This window comes from Sapajus apella, unplaced genomic scaffold, assembly GCF_009761245.1.
Source record: "Sapajus apella isolate SASKATOON/1434 unplaced genomic scaffold, GSC_monkey_1.0 scaffold235, whole genome shotgun sequence".
Taxonomy (NCBI): Eukaryota; Metazoa; Chordata; class Mammalia; order Primates; family Cebidae; genus Sapajus; species Sapajus apella.
The window spans coordinates 430,472-452,042 of record NW_022437175.1 but is presented as its reverse complement, the minus strand read 5'-3'; the positions used below and the strand labels follow the sequence as shown (position 1 = coordinate 452,042).

The 21,571-nt window shown below is 42.4% G+C and overlaps 3 protein-coding genes across 11 annotated transcripts in view; 2 read left to right on the top strand and 1 right to left on the bottom strand.

The window, feature by feature from the left end:
- The window catches only part of MYLK3 (myosin light chain kinase 3), a 58,377-nt gene extending 56,581 nt beyond the window's left edge, over positions 1 to 1,796 (top strand). For all 7 annotated transcript variants that reach the window (XM_032271520.1, XM_032271518.1, XM_032271515.1 and 4 more), the window contains one exon: positions 1,147 to 1,796. In XM_032271520.1, coding sequence (XP_032127411.1) covers positions 1,147 to 1,206 — 60 coding nt within the window. In that variant the 3' untranslated portion in view covers positions 1,207 to 1,796. The remainder of the gene's footprint in view (positions 1 to 1,146) is intronic.
- Positions 33 to 19,429, bottom strand: ORC6 (origin recognition complex subunit 6). 2 transcript variants are annotated; one of them, XM_032271524.1, is made up of 7 exons: positions 19,069 to 19,429; positions 17,695 to 17,824; positions 16,321 to 16,484; positions 15,708 to 15,797; positions 13,367 to 13,479; positions 12,878 to 12,946; positions 33 to 79 (listed from the first exon to the last, which is right to left on the bottom strand). In XM_032271524.1, the coding sequence occupies exons 1-7, from the start codon at positions 19,374 to 19,376 to the stop codon at positions 69 to 71; spliced, it is 885 nt and encodes a 294-aa protein (XP_032127415.1). In that variant the 5' UTR covers positions 19,377 to 19,429; the 3' UTR covers positions 33 to 68. The 2 variants fall into 2 exon arrangements, with proteins under 2 accessions (XP_032127415.1, XP_032127414.1); XM_032271523.1 differs by lacking the exon at positions 33 to 79 and adding an exon at positions 10,959 to 11,219 and having other exon boundaries at positions 19,069 to 19,427.
- Positions 19,430 to 19,612: 183 nt separating this feature from the next.
- Positions 19,613 to 21,571, top strand: part of VPS35 (VPS35 retromer complex component) — a 30,632-nt gene continuing 28,673 nt past the window's right edge. Inside the window, exon 1 of one of the 2 annotated variants that reach the window (XM_032271521.1) lies at positions 19,613 to 19,718. In XM_032271521.1, coding sequence (XP_032127412.1) covers positions 19,716 to 19,718 — 3 coding nt within the window. In that variant the 5' untranslated portion in view covers positions 19,613 to 19,715. Of the gene's footprint in view, positions 19,719 to 19,740; positions 20,526 to 21,571 lie in introns of those variants that run through there. The other variant, XM_032271522.1, reaches the window with a different exon arrangement.

Here is a 21,571-nt window from a genome sequence, read left to right as displayed (position 1 = left end):
ACCATGGACATAAAATCTTAAAAGCAACTGTGATCCAGAGAAGTGGCTTCCGACAATTTAATATGGACTTAGATCCTCACTGGGGATCCAAAAACATAAACGAAACCCTTTATGTATGGAGCCAGTACACCAGTATACATATACTTGTACACACATACCAGGAAACACATCTACACACACACACACACACACACACACACACACACAAATTTGACTAAGCCAGGCGTGGTGGCCTGCATGTATAGTCCCAGCCATTTGGGAGGCTGGGTGGGGAGGATCACTTGAGCTCATGAGTTTGAGGCTGCAATGAGCCATGATCACGCCAGTGCACTCTAGCCTGGGTGATTTTTTTTCTTTTCTGTTTAAAAAAAAAAAAATCACAACATTTTCTCTAACGGAGTATGATGTATTCTGATATTTTCTATTCTATGCCACTTGGTTTTATTTTAAAAATGCTGTTTGCAACCCACCAATTTGATTTCATGACCCATTGCTCAGTTGTGAATCACAATCTGAAAAACACTGTTCTATCAAAGCATGATGTAGGCTGATAAAAAATAAAAATAAGACACTGTTCTTGGGTGCGCCATTTTTCATGTGAAAAGCGGAGGATAAGCCTGGGTAACATAGTGAGACCATATCTCTACAAACAAGACAAAAATTAGCCAGGTGTGGTGGCGCTTGCCTGTAGTCCCAGCTACTTGGGAGGCTAAGGTGGGAGGATTGCTTGAGCCCAGGAGGTGGAGGTTGCAGTGAGCCAAGATCACGCCACTGCACTCCAGCCTGGGCAACAAATCAAGACCCCCATCTCAAAAAAAGAAAAAGAAGAAAGAAAAAAGGAAGGAAGGAAAGAAGGGAGGAAAGGAGGGAGGGAGGGAGGAAGGAAGGAAGGAAGGAAGGAAGGAAGGAAGGAAGGAAGGAAGGAAGTCAGGATGATGTATAGTCCCACTTGATATTTATTCCAAACATGCCCCTGAAAGTCATGTGACTATTCTATAATTATTTTAGAAACTTGTCTCCCTTAGGTTAAAAGTTTTAAACCAACCCAAGCAGCTAGACTCATTAAATCCTTTTACTGTTTCTTCATAAAGCAACTTGTCTAAAATACATGCCTTTTCTTTTCTTTTATTCTCTCCTTGCTTCAAGAAACATTTCTACGTGGTGACTGCTGCCAACAGGTTAAGGAAATTTCCAACTTCTCCCTAATCTTCAACTCTGCTGCTCCAATGGGTCCAGAAATTACTGAGGCCAGTGGTGAAGTGAAGAGATGACTCAAAAAGTTAAATAATTTGGCTTTTTGCTATTACTGATTACACTTATTTTGTAAAGATGATTATGGCTGCTGCTTTCCTTGTGGATGAAAAGTGGCTGTAAAGAAGCTTCCTAAGAACGCTTTTTTCTGCCTTGTAAGATCACTGTGTGAAATGCTGTGTGTATCTTTCAAGTATACCTACTTTTGGTGGTAAGTGTAGGGATGCTTTAGGGAGGTACTTTGCGTATGTCGAATTTAAATTCTAAACTCACACTGATTAAAGAACTCGGTAGACTACTTTGCAGGGTCATGTTATTCAGTATTATCTCCTCCAGTACAAAGAATTAGAATTTTGATTTGTTCAGGTGTGAGCTGACATTTTATTGTACTACCCCATTCTTGTGTCAAGTCACGTGAATTTAGGACAGTGATCTTCAAGCTTGACAGTGATCTTCAAACTTGCTTTAACTTATGCTCCATTTTGAGAATCAGCATCATTTGAAATGTCAAAGTATGTCAACTGTCATAGCCAAATCAGAGCAGTGATCATTTTGAGTGTGTGTTTTTCTTTTCTTTTTTAAGACGAAGTCTCACTCTGTTGCCCAAGCTGGAGTGCAATGGTGTGATCTTGGCTCACTGCAACCTCCACCTCCTGGGTTCAAGCGATTCTCCTGCCTCAGCCTCCCGAGTAGCTGGGATTACAGGCGCCTGCCATTATGCCGGGCTAATTTTTGTATTTTAGGTAGAGAGAGGGTTTCACCATGTTGGTCAGATGGATTTCGAACTCCCAACCTCAGGTGATCCACCCACCTTGGCCTCCCAAAGTGCTGGGATTACAAGCATGAGCCACTGCACCCAGCACTGAGTGTGATTTTTAAAGCTCCACACAACTCCACCTCTCTCCTAATTCTGCCCTGTCCTAACCCCTCTTTCTTGGTTATAAATTTCTGGTCTTGTAAATCTGGAAGCTGATAGGCAATTTATGAAAGAGATAAGAATGTAATGAGGCTCAGCTTTCTGAGAAGAACACATCATGAGATATAAAGGAAAGCTGCTCTTCTGCTGCCTAAGAGTATACCATTCTCAGTGTTATCACTTGACATGCACACTTTCTATTTACATGTAAAGTTGACCCTTGAACATGGGTTTGAACTGCATGGGTCGATTTATACGTGGATTTTCTTCTGCCTTTGCCACCCCTGAGATAACAACACCATGCTCTCCTCTTCATCCCACTCTGCAGCCTACTCAACAGGAAGATGATGAGGATGAAGACCTTTCTGATGATCCACTTCCACATAATGAATAGTAAATATATGTTCTCCTCCTTATGATTTTAATAACATTCTCTTTTCCTTAGCTTAATACAGTATATAAGCCAGGCATGGTGGCTTACACCCATAATCCCAGCACTTTGGGAGGCTGAGGTGGGCAGATCATTTGAGGTCAGGAGTTTGAGACCAGCTGGCCAACATGGTGAAACCCCATCTCTACTCAAGAGGCTAAAGCAGGAACCCGGCAGGCAGAGGTTGCAATGAGCCAAGATTGTACCACTGCACTCCAGCTTGGGCAACAGAGCAAGACTCCGTATAGAAAAAAAAACCATAAATATATAAATAAAAAAATATATATATATATATAGTTATGTGCATACACACACACACACACACACACAAACACACATATGTATGTGTGTGTATGGGTTTTAACTGACTGTTTATATTATTGATAAGGCTTCCAGTCAACAGTAGGCTATTAGGAGTTAAGTTTTTGGGGAGACAAAAGTTATACCCAAATTTTCAAATCCAAGGGGGTAGGCACTCCTAACCCCCACATTGTTCAAGGGCCCACTGTACATTTAAACACTTTTCTACATGCATTAGAGTAGCCATGTCATCCCTTTACTGAAATGACACTGTTCTCAACATGGCAAACAACTAACACTTTTTTTTTTTTTTTGAGACAGAGCCTCACTCTGTTGCCCAGGCTGGAATGCAGTGGTATGATCTTGGCTCACTGCAGCCTCTGCTTCCTGGGCTCAGGCGATCCTGAGTAGCTGGGACTATAGGTGCCTGCCATCACACCCAACTAATTTTTGTATTTTTAGTGGAGACAGGGTTTTGCCATGTTGCCCAAACTGGTCTCGAGCTCAAGCGATCCACCTGCCTCAGTCTCCCAAAGTGCTGGGAGTACAGGCGTGAGCCACCACACTCAGCTTCAACTAATACATTTACAAACTTGTATACATGTATATTTAGATACTTCATCAACTTATAAAATGGTTAAAAGGAGTACTTTACTTACTGAAAATTATACAGTCTTTTTAATTTCCTTGCTTCTACATGATTTTTGTACTATTCTCATTTTTTTCTTGATGAGCAATTTTATTTTATTTTATTTTTTGAGAGAGAGTCTTGCTCTGTCGCCCAGGCTGGAGTGCATTCTTTGCTCACTGCAACCTCTGCCTCCCGGGTTCAAATATCTTATGCCTCGGCCTCCCAAATAGTTGGGATTACAGGCATTTGCCACCACGCCCAGCTAAATTTTGTATTTTCAGTAGAGATGGGGTTTCACCATGTTGGCCAGGCTGGTCTTGAACTCCTGACCTCAGGTGATCCACCTGCCTTGGCTTCCCAAAGTGCTGGGATTACAGGCATAAGCCACCATGCTAAGCCTTGGGTAAGCAGCTTTAGTCAATGTAGTGACTTTTAGATTTTAATTAGACATGCAACAGGTTCACCACCTTTCAGGACTTTTATCCCATAACAGAGGCTCTTTTTTTTTTTTTTGACAGAGAGGTAGGCAGGTGGAGACGTTATCCTGCTGCTGCAGTTCTCAAGTTGTTAAGTTTCCTCTGTAAGGCTAACCCTTGTTGGGAACTAAGAGTTTCAGTACTAGCAAGTCTAGGTCTGCTCCAATTTGGTCAGCTGAAGAATGGACATCAGAAAACAGCTGTTGGAAGCTGTCCTTTGATGAGACAGTGACAGTGATTTGGTAAAATGTCTTATTTTTTAAATGTCAGTTATCTTTCTTTAAAAGGTTTTTTGAGTGCAGCCTCCAGAAGGAGCTAGAGTATATTTTGTAGTTCTATTATGGTTCATACCTTCTTTTGGACTTAAGATTCTGGGGAATGCTATGAATCATCTCCCCAGAAAAAGGTAGTTAATTACCATATCTAGAGCAGCACTGCTCAGCAAAAATATAATACAGGCTATACACGTAATTTAAAAAATTTCTAGTAGCTTCTCTAACAAAACCCATTGAAAATCAATTTTAACAATTTATATAACAATGTATTTTAAAATTTTCAATATGTAATCAATATAAAATTGAGATATTTTACCAGCTACTAGGGAGGCTGAGGCAGGAAAATCACTTGAACCCAGGAGGTGGAGGTTACAGTGAGCCAAGATTACACCACTGAACTCAGCCTGGGTGATGAACAAAACTCTACCTCGAACAAAAAAAAAAATTGAGGTATTTTGTATTCTTTTTCTCATACTAAGTCTCCAAAATCTGATATATTTTACGTTTTAAAAACACATATCAAGGCTGGGCGCGGTGGCTCACATCTGTAATCCCAGCACTGTGGGAGGCTGAGGTGGGTAGATTGCTTGAGGCCAGGAGTTAGAGACCAGCCTCACCAACACGGTGAAACCCCATATCTAAAAATACAAAAATTAGCTGGGCATGGTGGCACACACCTGTAATCCCAGCTATGTGGGAGGCTAAGGTACAAGAAACACTTAAACAAGAGGCGGAGGTTGCAGTCAGCTAAGATCACACCACTGCACTCCAGCCTGGGTGGCAGAGCAAAACTTTGCCTCCAGGGGAAAAAAACAAACCTGGGGGGCGGGGGGGGAGGGAACCAGTCAATTCAGTTGCTAGGTTTTCATCAGACATACTTAATCTATATTTAGATTTCCTAAAACTTACTGTGGAAAAATATATTTACATACTCAAGTTGTTTGAAACACACCTAACAGTTTTCCAGCAACTGAAGTATCACTCTTACCAGAATTAAAATTAAACAGAAATTCAGTTCTGCAGTTGCACTAGCCACATTTTAAATGTTTAATAGCCACATGTGGTTAGTGGCATATATGGGACAGGGCAGATCTAGAGAGAATCCTGTACCTATTAATTTTATTTTATTTTCCCTTTATGCTGTTATTCCTTACCTAGAGAAATGATTTCCCTCCAAAGTTCATTTGAAGAGTCTGTTTACACCAGGATCACACAAGTGAGCTATGTGGATTTTAGCATCCCTGATCTGAAATTTGGTTTTATGAAGCTTGAGTTTTTCTGGATATTTTTAGTACTTTGCTGGTGTGTACTTACTTAGCTCAAACATTTGATTGCAATTGTGTTGGATCAACTATTTCTAATGGGACTTTTCCATTTGCGTGTATAGTCACTGGAAAATGCTGGGCAGAGAAACTCTAAAAGGTAGTTGGGGCCCACTTTTTCACCTTTCAGACTGGTAAAGAATTGGTGAGGGTGTGGGGAAAATGGCATTCTCCCACCTTTGATGGATATGTATCCAAATAAAAGTCATGCCCATGCTTTCTTTCATCCAGCAATTTTATTTCTAGAAATTTATCCCTCCATACTTAAACAACTGTATGGAGATTTATGCAAAATGTTTACTATAGCACTATTGCTAAAGGACCAATAGAAACAACCAACATATGTCTATTTGTTTGAGTTTAGTTGAATGAATTTTGCCACATCCATATAGTGGAATACCTCGCAGCTGTTACAGATAGATCTAGATACACTGAAAGCCATCTTTCCTTTAAAAAAAAATTATAAAATGTATATATGGTATCGTCCCACTTATGAAGAGACATGCTTACATATACATAAAAAAACTGTAGGATATGCAAGAAACAGTGGAGTGTGAAAAGTGGGTGACTGGGAGAAGGGGAATTCCACTTTTCATTTATCTTTCTGAACCCTTTGAATCTTTTTTTTTTTTTTCCCTTATAATGAGCCTGTATTACTTTTTTTTTTTCTTTTTGAGATGGAGTCTTGCTCTGTCACCAGGCTGGAGTGCAGTGGCGTGATCTCAGCTCACTGCAACCTCTGCCTCCTGGGTTCAAGCAATTCTCCTGCCTCAGCCTCCTGAGTAGCTGAGATTACAGGTGTGCACCAGTCCAAGTCCCAAAATGGAAGAACTTGAAGTCCGACATTTGAGGGCAGGAAGCATCCAGCACGGGACAAAGATGTAGACTGGGAGGCTAGGCCAGTCTCTCCTTTTCATGTTTTTCTGCCTGCTTTATATTCTCTGGCAGCTGACTAGACGGTATCCACCAGAATAAGGGTAGATCTATCTTTCTCAGTCCAGACTCAAATGTTAATCTACTTTTGGCAACACCCTCACAAGACACACCCAGGATCAATACTTTGTATCCTTCGATCCAATCAAGTTGACAGTATTAACCATCACAGCATCCATCACTGGGATTGTAATTGTGTTGGAAAACTGTAGAAAGACTTCCTAGGAGGGCACTTGGGCAAGACTGCTTTAATTCCTTCACTCCCCAGCTAATTTAAAAAATAAGTATGTATTATATTCCAAAGAATAAAAATAATTACCATTACTTGCTTTTATGACATAAAGAAAAAAACTAACAGGCAATACTACTTATATTTATTCTCATATGGTATTTAAACAAGGCTCAGAAATTTTAGATTTATCAGAATCACAATAGGGTAATTTAATAGTGAATGTGCCTAATTAACTTAAAATGGATTAAAGACCTAAATGTAAGAGCGAAAACCATTTAGCTCTTAGAAGAAAACATAGGGGAAAAGCTTCATGACATTGGATTTGGCAATGATTTCTTGGATATGGCAGCAAGAGTACGGGCCACAGAAATAAAAATAAATTGGATTACATCAAAATTAAAAGCTTCTGTGCATCAAAGGCCATAATCATCAGAGTGAAAAGGAAATCCAAGGAATGGGAGAAAATATTTGCCAATCATATCTGATAAGGGTTAATATCTAACAACAAAAACCAAACAACCTGATTCAAAAAGGGTCAAAATATTAGCTGTTTGTATATTTTCTTTAAAAATGTCTATTCAAGTCCATGAAGAGATGCCCAACATCTTTTCCCTAATCATCATTAGGGAAAAGCAAATCAAAACCACAATAATACCTTACACTCATTAGGATGGCTACTATTAAAAAAAAAAAAGAAAGAAAGAAAAACTAGAAAATAACAAGTGTTGGCAAGGATGTAGAGAAATTGGAATCCTTATGAACTGTGGGTGGGAATGTAATATGGTACAGTTACAGACACTATGGGAGTTCCTCAAATATTTAAAAATAGAGGCTGAGCGCAGTGACTCATGCCTGTAATTCCAACACTTTGGGAGGCCAAGGCAGGTGGATCACTTGAGGTCAGGAGTTCAAGACCAGCCCGGCCAACATGACAAAACCCTGTCTCTACTAAAACTACAAAAATTAGCCAGGTGTGGTGGTGGGCACCTGTAATCACAGCTACTCGGGGCTGAGGCACAATTGCTTGAATTCAGGAGGCAGAGATTACAGTCAACTGAGATCGTGCCACTACACTCCAGCCTGGGCGATAGAGTGAGACTCCCGTCTCAAAAAATCAATCAATCAATCAATAAAAATAAAAATAGAATTACCATATGATCTAGCAATCCAATTTCTGGTGTATACCCCAAAGAACTGAAAGCAGGGTCCCCAAGAAGTATTTGTACACCCATGTTCATAGCAGCATTATTCAAAACAGTCAAGAGGAAGCAACCCAAGTGTCCCACTGATGGATGAATAAACAAAATGTGGTATATACAACTGAATATTATTCAGCTTTAAAAAGGAAGGAAATTCTGACATGTTATAACATGGATGAATCTCGAGGACATTATATTAAGTAAAAAAAGCCAGTCACAAAGACAAAGACTGTGATTCCACTTATATGAATCCTTAGGCAAATTTAGAGAGAGAAAGTACAGTGGTGGTTGTCAGAGGACGCGGGGAGGAATGGGGAGTTGTTTAATCATAAGTCAGTTTTGCAAGATGAAAAAATTCTGGAGATTGCTTGCAAAACAAAGTGACTATATAATAGATAACCATACATACTTTAAAAAGATTAAGATAGTATATTTTGTTACATACATTTTATTACAATTTTAAAGTGAATATGCTTAATTTTACAGGGTGATAAGTACATTGCTTTTGACTCAAAGCTAGAAATTTAAGTCTTTGCACCAAATAACAAATTATATACCTTTTTTTGGTTTTGGTTTTTGAGACAGTCTCATTCTGTCACCTAAGCTGGAGTGCTGCAGCACAATCTCAGCTCACTGCAACCTCCGCCTCCTGGGTGCAAACAGTTCTTGTGCCTCAGCCTCCCAAGTAGCTAAGACTACAGTAACTTGTCACCATGCTAGGCTAATTTTTTGTATCTTTACTAGAGATGGGGTTTTGCCATGTTGCCCAGGCTGGTCTTGAACTCCTGAGCTCAGGCAGTCTGCCAGTCTCAGTCCCCCAAAGTGCTAGGATTACAGGGGTGAGCCACTGTGGTGGGTCTCATATTACATACCTTCTTAAATGAGGAAGATTTATTTTGGGTCAAAGCCATAACAAAAGCTATTTAGTGAATGCCTTCTAAATGCCATGTACTTAACAAATATGGCAGTACCTTTAATCCTCACAAGGCAGGTATTTCTATTTTAGCTAATTTTTTTTTTTTTTTAAGAGATGGGGTCTCCCTATGTTGCCCTGGCTGGAATGCAGTGGCTATTCACAGGTGTGATCACAGCATGCTACAGACTTAAACTCTGGCTCAAGTGATCTTCCTGCCTTGGCCCCTGAGTAGCTGTGACTGTAGGTGTAGGCCACTGTGCCCAGATTTTCTATTTTATAAATAGGAAATCTTAGGCTCTGTAAGGTTTTGGGCTTTTTTAGGGGAGAAGTGGCAGAGCCAGAATTTAAACAGGATTGTGTGGTTCCAAAGCTCCTGTTCATTCCCCAATACCAAAGGCCTTGCCACACATGCTTATGTTGGGATCATTTCATTGTGATATTTCTTTAGCCTTAGTCTGCTAAAGTTCTAAAACTGAAAAGGGTAGAGGGAAAAAAAGAGACATCACCTTTAGTCATTCTAGGTCTGTGTGGCAGGTATTATTCATTACCTGTAGCAGAAAAAAGGAAACCACTATTACTACTGATGCAATTCTAAGTAGATTTTAAACATTTGGATGCAATCGCTTTACCATAGAAATATTTATCATATATTCTTAATTTTGGTTAAAATCATGTCTGGCATGATGCCTTCAGCAACTTACCATCCATGAAAAGGTCCTTTTCCATAGTCTTAAAATAAGCAGAATTTACTAAGGTTACATTTTTCAATATGTAGATATTTTTTAAAAATCTTGATTTTATAAAAAGGTGCTAATGTTTAATTTATTAAGAGACCTCCAGATGTGAGATTTTCTCTATTCTGATATTTTCTAAATACTTACTCATAGCAGGTACTGTGCTAAATGCTTTACATGTATTGGCTCAGATACTCTTCTGCATTATCTATGAGGTGGTACCATTTCAACTGCTACTTTATAGATGAGGCATAAAGAAGTTTATTAATTTGCTAAAGGTTTCACAGGTGTAAATGGCTGAGCAGAGATTCAAACCCAGGAAGTCTGATTTGAGTTTGTGGTCTGGTGGGCAGTGTGGCTCAGTGGACAGGAACCTGGGCTTTTTCCTGTTAGAGTAGACATAGCTTTTAGCATAAGGAGGATTCTGCCAAACTGATGACAAGTACAACTTGAATGCATATACAAATAACATTTATTAACTTAGGCTGTACAATATATTGATTCAGTCAAATAAAAAATATCTTACACAAAAACTGAAGTAAAATCTGTACGAGGCCATTCAGACTGAATTTTACATTCTGAATAAGACAAAGGGACAGCCATTCACTCGAAACAAAGCGAAACGGCTCCAATTCCATTTATTTATTTATTTATTTGTTTGTTTGATGGAGTCTCACTCTGTCACCCAGGCTGGAGTGCAGTGGCGCGATCTCAGCTCACTGCAACCTCTGCCTCCCGGGTTCAAGTAATGCTCCTGCCTCAGGCTCCTGAGGAGCTAGGATTACAGGCATGCACCACCATACCTAGCTAAATTTTCTATTTTTAGTAGAAACAGCGTTTTTCCATGTTGGCTAGGCTGATCTCAGGCAATCCACCCACCTTAACCTCCCAAAGTGCTGAGATTACAGATGTGAGCCACTGCTCTGGGCCTCCAATTCCATTTTGTAGGAGAGTGCATGAAGCTGTACCAATCAGGCACTGTGGCTGGTCTGATATTGCCCACACCAGGGACCAGCCCATTGCCCAGACTCAGCCTCTGCGCAGGCTGCTTTGCTATTAAGGCAACAGTCTTAGGATCCTTGTTATAAAAGTTTAAACAAGGCCAGGTGCGGTGGCTCATGCCTGTAATCCCAGCACTTTGGGAGCCGAGGCAGGTGGATCACAAGGGCAGGGGTTCGAGACCAGCCCGACCAACATGGTGAAACCCTGTCTCTACTAAAGATATGAAAGTTAGCCAGGCATGGTGGCAGGAGCTGTAATCCCAGCTACTGAGGAGGCTAAGGCAGGAGAATCGCTTGAACCGGAGAGGCAGAGGTTGCAGGGAGTCAAGATTGTGCCATTACGCTCCAGCCTGGACGACCTAGAGAGATTCCATCTCAAAAAAAAAAAGTTTAAACAAAATTCCAAGGCCCTCAAGCCTTCCTGGAGGTGGCAATGTACTATCAGTTTGCAATGCATACCAGTCAGAAGCTGAAATCACTCTGCTGTAGCCTTTTGAGCATTGGCAGCATTTTCTAAAATTTTTCTTTTCCATTCTTCATAATCCTGTGTCAGATCTTCATCTTTCTGTGGTTTATGGGGCATCTCCTCTACCTTCTCCATTTCTGAGGGAAAATTATCAAAAGCAATTTCAAAACTGTTATGCTTAGAAATGAAATTTTAAAAAGGTAAACTTATTTAAACTGTCTAAGAAAATGGTAGTAAATAAGATACTGAAATGAAGTGGGGAAACAGCAGTTACCACTTTTTTTTTTGAGATGGGGTCTTGCAATGTTGCTCAGGCTGGACTCAAACTCCTAGCTTCAACTGATTCTCCCACCTCCACCTCCTGGACGGCTGGGACTGTTGCTGGGATTATAGGCTCACACTACCACACCTAGCTTAGCTATCACTATTTTCTCTCCCTTACACTCCAAACATTCCAAGAAATCTAGTAATCACTAACATCTATCAAGCACTTAATTGGTACTTGATAGGCACCGAACCAAGTACTTTAAATAGCATTATTTCATTTAACCCCTACTATACTCCATAATAGGTAAGAATATTAATCACATTTTATAGATCAGGAAATTCTGGCTCACAGAAATTATAGACTTTCTTAGAATCATATTGCCAGTGGCCAGGTGTAGTGGTTCATGCCTATAATCCCAGTACTTTGGGAGGCCAAGGGGGGTGGATCACTTGAGCCCAGAAGTTCAAGACCAGCCTGGGCAACAGTGAGACCCCACCTCTACCAAAAATACAAAAATTAGCCACATGTGCTGGGCGAGGTGGCTCACACCTGTAATCCCAGCATTTTGGGAGGCTGAGGTGAGTGGATCACGAGGTCAAGAGTTGAAGACCAGCCTGGCCAAGATGGTGAAACCCAGCCTCTACTAAAAATACGAAAAAAAAAATTATTAGTTGGGATGATGGCAGGCACCTGTAATCCCAGGAGGCTGAGGCAGAGAATCACTTGAACTTGGGAGACGGAGGTTGCAGCGAGCTGAGATGGCACCACTGCACTTCAGCCTGGGTGACAGAGCGAGACTCTGTCTCCCAAAAAAAAAAAAAAAAAAAAAGCCAGGTGACGTGGCACACACCTGGAGTCCCAGCTACTCAGGAGGCTGAGGTGGGAGGATGGTTTGAGCTCAGGAGGCGGGGGATGCAGTGAACCAAGATCATGCAACTGCACTCTAGCATGGGTGACAGAGCCAGGCCATGTCGCCAAAAAAAAAAAAAAAAAAAAAAAAAAATCACACAGCCAGTAGGTGGTATTAAAACAATAAGGCAGCCATTTGCCTGAGGTTGTCTCTGTTGCTAAAGCTCTTATAAGCAAACTGGAACTTAAAAACTTTTCTTTTTTTGTGGGGGGAAAGAACCTCCAAAAGACAAAAATAATCCCAGTCAATCACAAACAGCCAACCAGCTGATTGGGTATACAACTAGGGACTTCCTATCAGACCATGCCCAGGTAAGACAAATACCTAACTGTAGCTGCCCAGGCTGGTCTGGAACTCCTGGGCTCAAGCAATCCTCCTGCCACAGCCTCTCAAAGTGCTGGGATTACAGGAATAAGCTCGTGTGCCAGGACAGCCATATTCTTAATTACCTAATACCTATGTTACTTCCATTATTGATTGCTTGGAAAACTGGTCTTATCAAATGATTCACAGTCAGAATTTACTTAAAACTGTACTCCTCTCACGCAAGCTGCTAGGGCACCACTGGACTGCACTGCATAAAATGTCAATGTCAGCACTGTGTTAGTAAAACTTACCCTTTGCTGGAGGTTCAACCACTATCTTCTTTTTCTTCCGTGGTGGAGTAGCTAAATCTTCAGGTTCTCCTTTAAGAAAAAGAAAAGTGTTATCAAGGTTAATTTTTCTCCTATCTTCAATTTCAGCATTTGGGCATGTTTTGGATCACAAATAAAATTAGACACCTTAACTAATAAAATATGAAGACAAGAAGACAAATGATCTTAGATTTCTCTTTTCTTTGGCCTCTCTTGTCAGACTTGAGAATCTTTTCTATCCTGGCTTATGTATCTAGAAGCTGGTATTCAACATGGGAACGTTAATGGAGAATCTATTTTCCAGGCATAGATTCATGGAATCATAGGTTAGAAAGATCATTAAAAATATGCCTGGTCCATATGCAATACAGAATTTAGGAAGCAGCCAGTTTACATTTGAAAATACTTGACTTTTACAAGCAAAAGTACTACATTTTCAAATGACACATTATTGAACTACAGAATACTTACTGTGAATCTGCTGTCCAATCTTCTCTAGTTGTTTACACAGTCGATCAAATATAGCTTTCTTTACACCGGATGTGGCTGCCATTTTGTTTTTATCTACTTTCAGCTTTAGAATCCTACAAAACAATTTCGTAAGTTGCTTTTCTCAAGACCAATACAGTTTTCTTCTCTGGCCAACCAGATAATTAACTTATTTTCTTTTTGCCCATGCTTTACGAGCCTCTGTCTAGATTGTCCTTCAGTCAAACATGTCATTATCTATAATCATGCAAATTTGGCTAAATTGTTTATTTAGTTGTTTATTGGACTGAGAGTTAAAATGAACATAGGATCTGTTTTATAACAAAAGAAGCACATAAAACACATTTGCTGTAGTGCTTCATGCCTTTTAGAACTCTTTAGTAAATCTCAGATTAAGTTGCTGAATGACAATCACAGAACTTTTTAATGTTCAACTCATTTTAACCCGCAGGATATTTATATTACAGGGATGTAACAACCCCATCCCACCCTGAAAATGAACTCTCCTAATAACACTCCACAGCAACCACTAATTAAAAACACAAAATAAACTTTTTCTTCAGGACAATAAACCTGTCAAGACCTTTTTTTTACTTGGTATGATATGGTTTCAAAAGTAGGGTTGACTATTCTTATTGTTTTCTGCCATAACAGCTACACTTCCTGCCTATATGAACACACTTTTGTTAAATTAAAGAGATGTTTTCTACAAATGCCAATCAATACTCCTAGGTATGTAGCTAATAGAGTCAACATACCAAAATTAGTGGGTAGACAGTGAGAAATCCATTCGGGCCAACTACATTTTGTTTCCTAAAGAGTTTGCCGGCAATATAAATAAGACAACTTGGCTGGGTGCAGTGGCTCACGCCTGTAATCGAGAGGCCAAGGTGGGTGGATCACGAGGTTAGGAGTTCAAGACCAGCCTGGCCAAGATGGTGAAACCCTGTCTCTGCTAAAAATATAAAAATTAGCTGGGCATGGTGGCATGCACCTGTAATCCCAGCTACTCAGGAGGCTGAAGCAGAGAATTGTTTAAACCTGGGAGGCATAGGTCACAGTGAGCTGAGATCACGCCACTGCACTCCAGCCTGTGCAACAGAGCAAGACTCCGTCTCAAAAAAAAAAAAAAAAAGACAACTTTAGACAAAGATATTACTAATCCAAAGTAACATTTCAGTATATACAGATAACCCACAATTCTAAGATTCAGATGGGAGAATTTACCACTGAAATATGTTATAAATTCCTTGAAGAACAGTTGTGGCCAGTACTTTTTTTTTTTTTTTCAGACAGGCTGTTGCTGTGTTGCCTAGGCTGCAGTGCAGTAGTATGACCATAGCTCACTCTAACCAAGAACTCCCAGGCTCCAGTGAGCCTTCAGCCTCAGCCTCCTGAGTAGCTGAGAAACCACAACTGGAGGCATGTGCTGACACTCAGCTAATTTGTTTTTTTTTTTTTTTTTTTGAGACAGGGTCTTGCTCTGTTGCCCAGGCTGGAGTGCAATGGTACAATCTAGGCTCACTGCAACCTCCACCTTCCGGGTTCAAGTGAATCTTCTGCCTCAGCCTCCTGAGTAGCTGGGATTACAGGCATGAGCCACCATGCTAGGCTAATTTTGCAGTTTTAGTAGAGACAGGGTTTCTCCATGTTGGTCAGGCTGGTCTCAACCTCCCAACCTCAGGTGATCCGCCCGCCTTGGCCTCCCAAAGTGTTGGGATTATAGGCATGAGCCATCTCGTCTGGCCCTTTTTTTTTTTTTTTTTTTTAAAGAGATTGGAGTCTCACTATGTTGTCTAGGATAGTCTTGAGCTCCATGCCTCAAGCAGTCCTCCTGCCTCAGCTTCCCAAAGTGTTGGGATTACGAGTAGGAGCCACCACACCTGGCCCAGCTAGTACCTTTTATTTGTTTTGCGACAGAGTCTCGCTCTGTCACCAGGCTGGAGTGCAGTGGCGCAATCTTGGCTCACTGCAACCTCTGCCTCCCACCAGCCAGTACCTTTTAAGAAATATAAGCAGAAAATTATACAAGAACATTGTTTTAATGACAGATATCCTCTTTTATAAAAGGCAGACTGAAATCAGAATTCCCAGCTTATGTATACAGCTGCTATTTGGCTAGTGGAATTCTGGTAACACTAGTTCCAAGTTGTTAGCTGTATTATGTGACAAACTGGGAATATGGTCACTTGGCCAATATTCCTAATATTTATCGGGGAAAATATGCTCTGAATTGAAATCAACTAAACTAGAAGTATTCCTTGAGGATAGAAAACCCACTTATAAATTGGGAACTCTTCTGAATGTTTAAAGAAATACTTACTTGCATGCTGAAAGCAGTGCAGCAGAAGTGAAAAGTGGCCTGGATAAGTCAAGATCTACGTGCTGTGTCTGGGGAAGACTGGACTCATAGCTAAAGGAGAGGTTATTGCAGAATCATATGTTAGAAAATATTATCTCAAAAGAGACTGAAAGTGCAAACCAGAACTTACAAGCTTTTAAAATGCATTACATATGTGCACTGTCACTTTAACATGAGTTATTTTTTTAAGACTGAAAATTAACCAGAATAGGACAGTAGATAATTTTTCTTTATCTATCAGTATAAATTTTTTTTTCCCGCCTGAGGCAGAGTCTTGCTCTGTCGCCCAAGCTGGAATGCAATGGCACGATCTTGGCTCACTGCAACCTCCACCTCCTGGGTTCAAGCAATTCTCCTGCCTCAGCCTCCCTAGTAGCTGGGTGCCACCACACCCAGCTAATTTTTTGTATTTTTAGTAGAAATAGGGTTTGGCCATGTTGGCCAGGCTGGTCTTGAACTCCTGACCATGTGATCCGCCCGTCTTGGCCTCCCAAAGTGCTGGGATTATGGGCATAAGCCACTGCACCCAGCCTATCGGTATACATTTTCAATTAAGGTTCTTTATGCCCCATACCTTTTTAGTATCTTTGAAGCCATGTTCACTGCTTCTGTACAGCTAAACTGTACAGCTAGGTCTCTTATTCCAATAGTCGAATTTAGGCCTAGTAAACACTCAAAAGATTTAAGACAGCTCTGGTATGTCTTCTTGCTCAAACCAGAAAGTTTAACTAAATAAGCCTGTGAAAGGAAAAACACATACACGAATCATAAAAACCTTAAGTTCTATTTATTAGTACCCTTAAACACTTGTTTAATAAGTGGTATAACTTTTCAAAATTAATTTTGTGGCAAGTCACTCCACCTAAAGGTTTAGCTTCACTCAGTCAAAAAATTAGTAATCACATCAGGCAGAGGAAGCACTGCTCTCAAAAAGAGTTCAAACTACACAAAGACAGTCATGCCTATGCACAGATGATTTAAAATTATAACACAATATAGTCAAACAGGTAGTAAAAAACCACAGGAAACACATATATGGTTACTTGTGTTTATACAAAGCTGCTAATGTGTAATTTATTGGGAAAAGGAAGGAGAGAAGTAGTGGGAGTGGAGTGGGGGGCAGGGGTGTGTGTGTATAGAGAAGAGAAAGAGGAAAAGGAAAGTAGGAAGGGAAACAGGAGGATCCACTGGGGGAAACTAGCTCTGCCTGGAAGAGTTAAGGCAAGTTTCATAAAGAATATAACAATCAGGCAGGGTCATGTAAGACAAATAGGAGTTTACCAGAAGAGTACTGCAGGAAAAAACAAGACACTGCATTTACAAAGCCACAAATCACTGAAGTGGAGAATCTGTGATGTGAATACTGTAGCTTGAGGCCAAGATTCAAGAGAGGCTGGAGAGTTTGATGGTAATCAACAAAGCTGTTTTTAATATTACCATTTAATAAGCTTATCATTATGACACGAGTACTGTGTTAACAGTGTTACGTACACTTAATCCTTATAATAATCTAGCGAAATTGGATATTTTATCTTCAATTTATGGGTGAGCACACTGGAGGTTAAAAGAGCTAGCTAGTGTGGAGATTTGATCTCAATATGGAACTCCTCCTGACCCCAAAGCTTGTTCTTTCAAGCACCGTCATATTAGAGGAAAAGCATAGGGGTTTTGAAATATGTGCTTTAAAAAGAGGATAATGCTAGCAGCAATGTGGAAGATGGCCTCTTCCCAAGAAAGAGTTGGTCAGGGAAAACAGTGAAGAGTAAAGAAAACGTGGCAAATTTTTTTCTTCCAACTCAAAATGATTCAACATTATTTCCAGAAATTATACAAGAATAGCCAGGGCAATTCCAAAACAAGAGTTTTAACTGGGGTTTATTTCAACCAAAAGTTAAAAGAGCTTCAGTGTTGCACTGGATTATTCAGATATTCGGTGGGACCTACTTACCCTGTCCAAGGGGTACTTCATCCAGGAAGCTGCAAGGTCCAGGCACATGACTGCACTGCTAGTCTCCGTGGTGCGTGCAGAAAGGCCGACACACTTCACTCGGGACAGGCGCAAGTACTCCTCTGCTTTCCTGGTTAAAAGGGCAGTGTGTTAGCTACAACTCTTATTCAGAAGTTTGCTCAACACTTTGGTAAACAAAAACTACAGCCTGATGAATGTCACACTAAGCCTAACTCCAGTGCACATTTATCTGGGGCTGGGAATGAAGATCATATCCTCTGAAGAGAGGAAGACAGAATCAGAACTGGCTCCAAACATCACTGTGCTCAAACTTTTCAGGCAAAAGTTAAATTTCGACAAAAAACCCTTCTTTCCTTCCTTCCATTACTGGAACAAGCATGAACTATTTCAGAGGCAGGCAGGTTAGACCAGGGTTCCTCTTCCCTACCCCCACTCCCCCCTCCATTTCCTTTAAATCAGTAGCTCCTAAACTTCATTGTATGCGAAAATCACCTTCCGGCTTGTGAAAACAAATTACGGGGTCCCAGGCTGAGTGACTGATCAGTATGCTTATGGTGGGGCCCAAGAATTTGTATTTCTAACAAGTGACAAGATGATACGGCTGTTGCTGATCCAGGAACCATATTTTGAGAACCGCTGTTCTAAATGACTACCGAGTCCTGCATGCAGGTGTGTCTTCCAATCTTTTCAAGCGCTCTTTTCCTTGCCTTCGCTCGCCTGACTGTTGAAGCACTGAGCCTGGTCCTGCTCTCTACGTTTTAGCTACAATGGCTTTATTCCGAACTCCAGATCCCGCTTCCCATCCGAAGGCTTTTACAGGAGGTGTCGTCCCTGCCTGGGCTGCTCTTGCCACAGCTTCCCTCGCCCGGCACCTTCCATCAATCCGGCCTCAGCGGGAACGGAACCTGCCTTCCCGAGTTTTCCGCTAGGCCGCTCTCCACCTCAAGTCCGGTAGCTCCGGCATATTACCCCAGTTTAAGGTCTACACAGTCCTCGCCCTTTACAGACAGCGGGGCTCTGCGCCACGATATCAGGCTCGCAGCTGTAACCTCGACCGCAGTAGGCGTCAGCGGAATGAGCGGAAGTTCTCCTGGGCTCGTTCTTCTCCCTACCACTGTGCCACCCACAGACAGGGCTGGCTGTTCCCAGGGACGTCTGCCATCGCCCTTCTTGACACCTCAAGCAAGCCCACCGCCGGGAAGTTTCTCTTGAAGTAAGTTCTAAACCCCGTCCAGCCCCAGCGCTCCTCGTCACTCCAGCGCCGCCCGTCGCCTGGGAAGGGCGCGGGTCTCGCCTGAGGGCTCAGGGCCGCGAGGGGGAAGCCCAGCCCTGGTCTTGCGCTGCCGAACTCACCTCAGCATTTCGGGCTCGGCGAGGCCTAAGCGCGGGGCTAGACGGCCGATCAGCTCCGACCCCATGCCGCCCCCACTAAAGTGATCAACTCCGGCGAACGCCGCGGGGCGACGAAACCGGCGCGCAGACGCTGTGCCAGCCAGTGAGAGCCAGGCCCCACCTCCGGCACATCTGGATTGGTTGGGACCAGATTGAGACCGTCCCACAAGCCAATCGGGATCTTCCTTTTGCGCATGTGCGTCACGAGCGCACTCGCCAAGGCGGATGGATACAGAGACCTTGGACTTGTCTGCTCCCCAGCCACCCATTCCTTTTTTTTCTTGACAAACTCATCACACACTGCCTTTCCCTCTTGCTGTCTACTGCCTGCCGCCGGGCGATCCCCACTGCCTTGCATTGCCCTACCCATTCTCAGACGCTGTGCTGAGATTGGCTCGCGTCCAGGTCTGTCCATCCAGCGTTAAGTAGCCAGAGCCAATAAACACGCGAGACTTGGGATCCTAGAAGCAGGCCAATCGAGAAGCCGCCTGCAGGGTCCGGGGGCGGGGCTAGAGAGGGCGGGGCTTGGAGGGGGCCGCAGTGTCACATGACCGCGGGAGGTTCCGCGCGGGGTGGGTGCCGCTTGCTGCAGGCTCTGGGGAGTCGCCATGGTGAGTGCTGAGGGGGCAGCGGGACTCGGGCCGACCCTTCTTGTAGCTTCTGCTCTCTCTCACTGCCCCCGGCACTAGCGGAAGGAGTAGGGGCCCCGAGACCTGTTGGGACTGAGACCAGCCCGATTTGGCCTGTGGGATAGAGGACCAGAGGAGGAAGGCCGCTGGCGGGCTGACTGCCGGGGTGGGCGGCGGCTCCTGGCTGCGGCCGTTGCTCAGAGACGGGGCGGCCTTTCTGTGGGGGTGACTTGGCCTGTAGGCTTTGGGATCCATCAAGGCTTGCGGCCTCTTCTCAGTGGAATCGGCCACCTGCCTGCCACGAGGGAACCCGCTGCCCTAGGTCTGAGCGTCTAGCCCCCGCGGCGCGCGGAGGCCCTGAGACACGGAGGTGGCGCCGGGACCCGCCCAGATGTTGCGTTTCCACCTTTGTGCCTGGTTGTGCTCGGCTGTCCACACGGCCTCCTGGAGGGGTCGCAGTGGTTCCTTGGCCTTTCTTGACCTCAAACCCGCTTTCTGCGGCAGTGTTTGTCACAGAGTTCTGGGGACCTGCTTACGTGAATTTCCTGGAAGGACTCAGGCTGTCTTGTAATCCTGACGCTGGGAAAGGAGACTGATTGTTTCCTTTAGCATTTGTGCATTGGGCGCACGTTAAGTCTTTTGTCTCTCTATTGATGAAATCCAAGTATTTGGTTGGAAGCAGTTCTTCTCCGTAGGGCTCCTCTATGACTGCAGTAAATCGTGGTGTGGCTGTTGGCCGGTAAACTTGAACTTCCTCAAACTGAATCTTTGTGTCTGGTTCCCACAAAGGCAAGTTGTCACTTGTATTTTATTAGCATTTGACGTAGCCTGCACTGTGTAAGTAATATTTTTGAGGGTATACTGTATGTCAGCTTTAATTATCTTATCCACTTTGTGTAGACAGGCTTCTGTAAATCTGTAAGCCTGGAAACAGATTTCACTTTAAATGTTTTAATGCCAGAAAGGATTAAATGTTTTACAAATACTATTTTCATATAAGATATTGCCGTACAAGGTGATTTTTGCCTGCTTTTCAGAATTTTTGCAATTGAGAATTGATACAAGCTGGCATAAAAATTTAACTTTTTAGGATTTTTGTGTTTCCCAGCATTTATGGATTGACATTTATATTGTTTTGTAATGGAAAATATTTAATTGAGGGTGTATTACACACGAATTCTTTGTTGGGTGAACCAGTTGGGAGCAATCAGCCAGACACACAGTCTTGTCCTCATGAATTTTATTGGGAAAGGAAACTTGAGTATTTGTTCTTTCACAGTTTTTATAATTTAAGCAGGTCACTTAGTCTTCTTGGTGTCGTACTTTTGCATCCGGAAGCAACTGTTGGCCCCTTTGGCCCTTCTCAGCCCTGAAGTTCCAGATTCCACTAAAATTCATCAAACATCTTGTGTGCCTTCAGTGTCAACGGACTGTGGCGCTGGGTACTAATGTTTGAACTTAAGAGGCTACCGGGGGAGACACACTTATAGAACTTAATTGTAATACAGAAGGATTGCTTTACTAGCGTTGTTAACTCAGTGCTTTGGGGTCATGGAGGGATAGTTTTGCCTGGGGATTTTGGGAAGGACTACAGGAAGTTACAAGTGAACTGAAACTATGTAGAGGGTGGACAGAAATTCTCCAGGTGGAAAGAAAAGGTATTGCTAATAGATGAAGAATGTTCAGTGTGCTCCATTAGAGGATTCTTGGTGGTATGTATTGGTGAATGAAGTTAGACTCATTTGGTGGTCAAATTATATTTTGAAGTTCTCATGCTCTGGTCATCCTTATTTCTCACTGCTTCAGTTGTTAATGTATGCCATGCCATCATTTTT

What these genes read in the sequence shown, in the direction of transcription:
- ORC6 (XM_032271523.1), bottom strand. Translation starts at nt 19,376, where the DNA reads ATGGGTGGCTGGGGAGCAGACAAGTCCAAGGTCTCTGTATCCATCCGC. An exon ending in GCACTGCTTTCAGCATGCAA is followed by an intron (nt 13,480 to 15,707) that starts GTAAGTATTTCT and finishes ATTGTTTTGTAG; the next exon opens with GATTCTAAAGCTGAAAGTAG. An exon ending in GGTTGAACCTCCAGCAAAGG is followed by an intron (nt 11,220 to 12,877) that starts GTAAGTTTTACT and finishes ATTTTCCCTCAG; the next exon opens with AAATGGAGAAGGTAGAGGAG.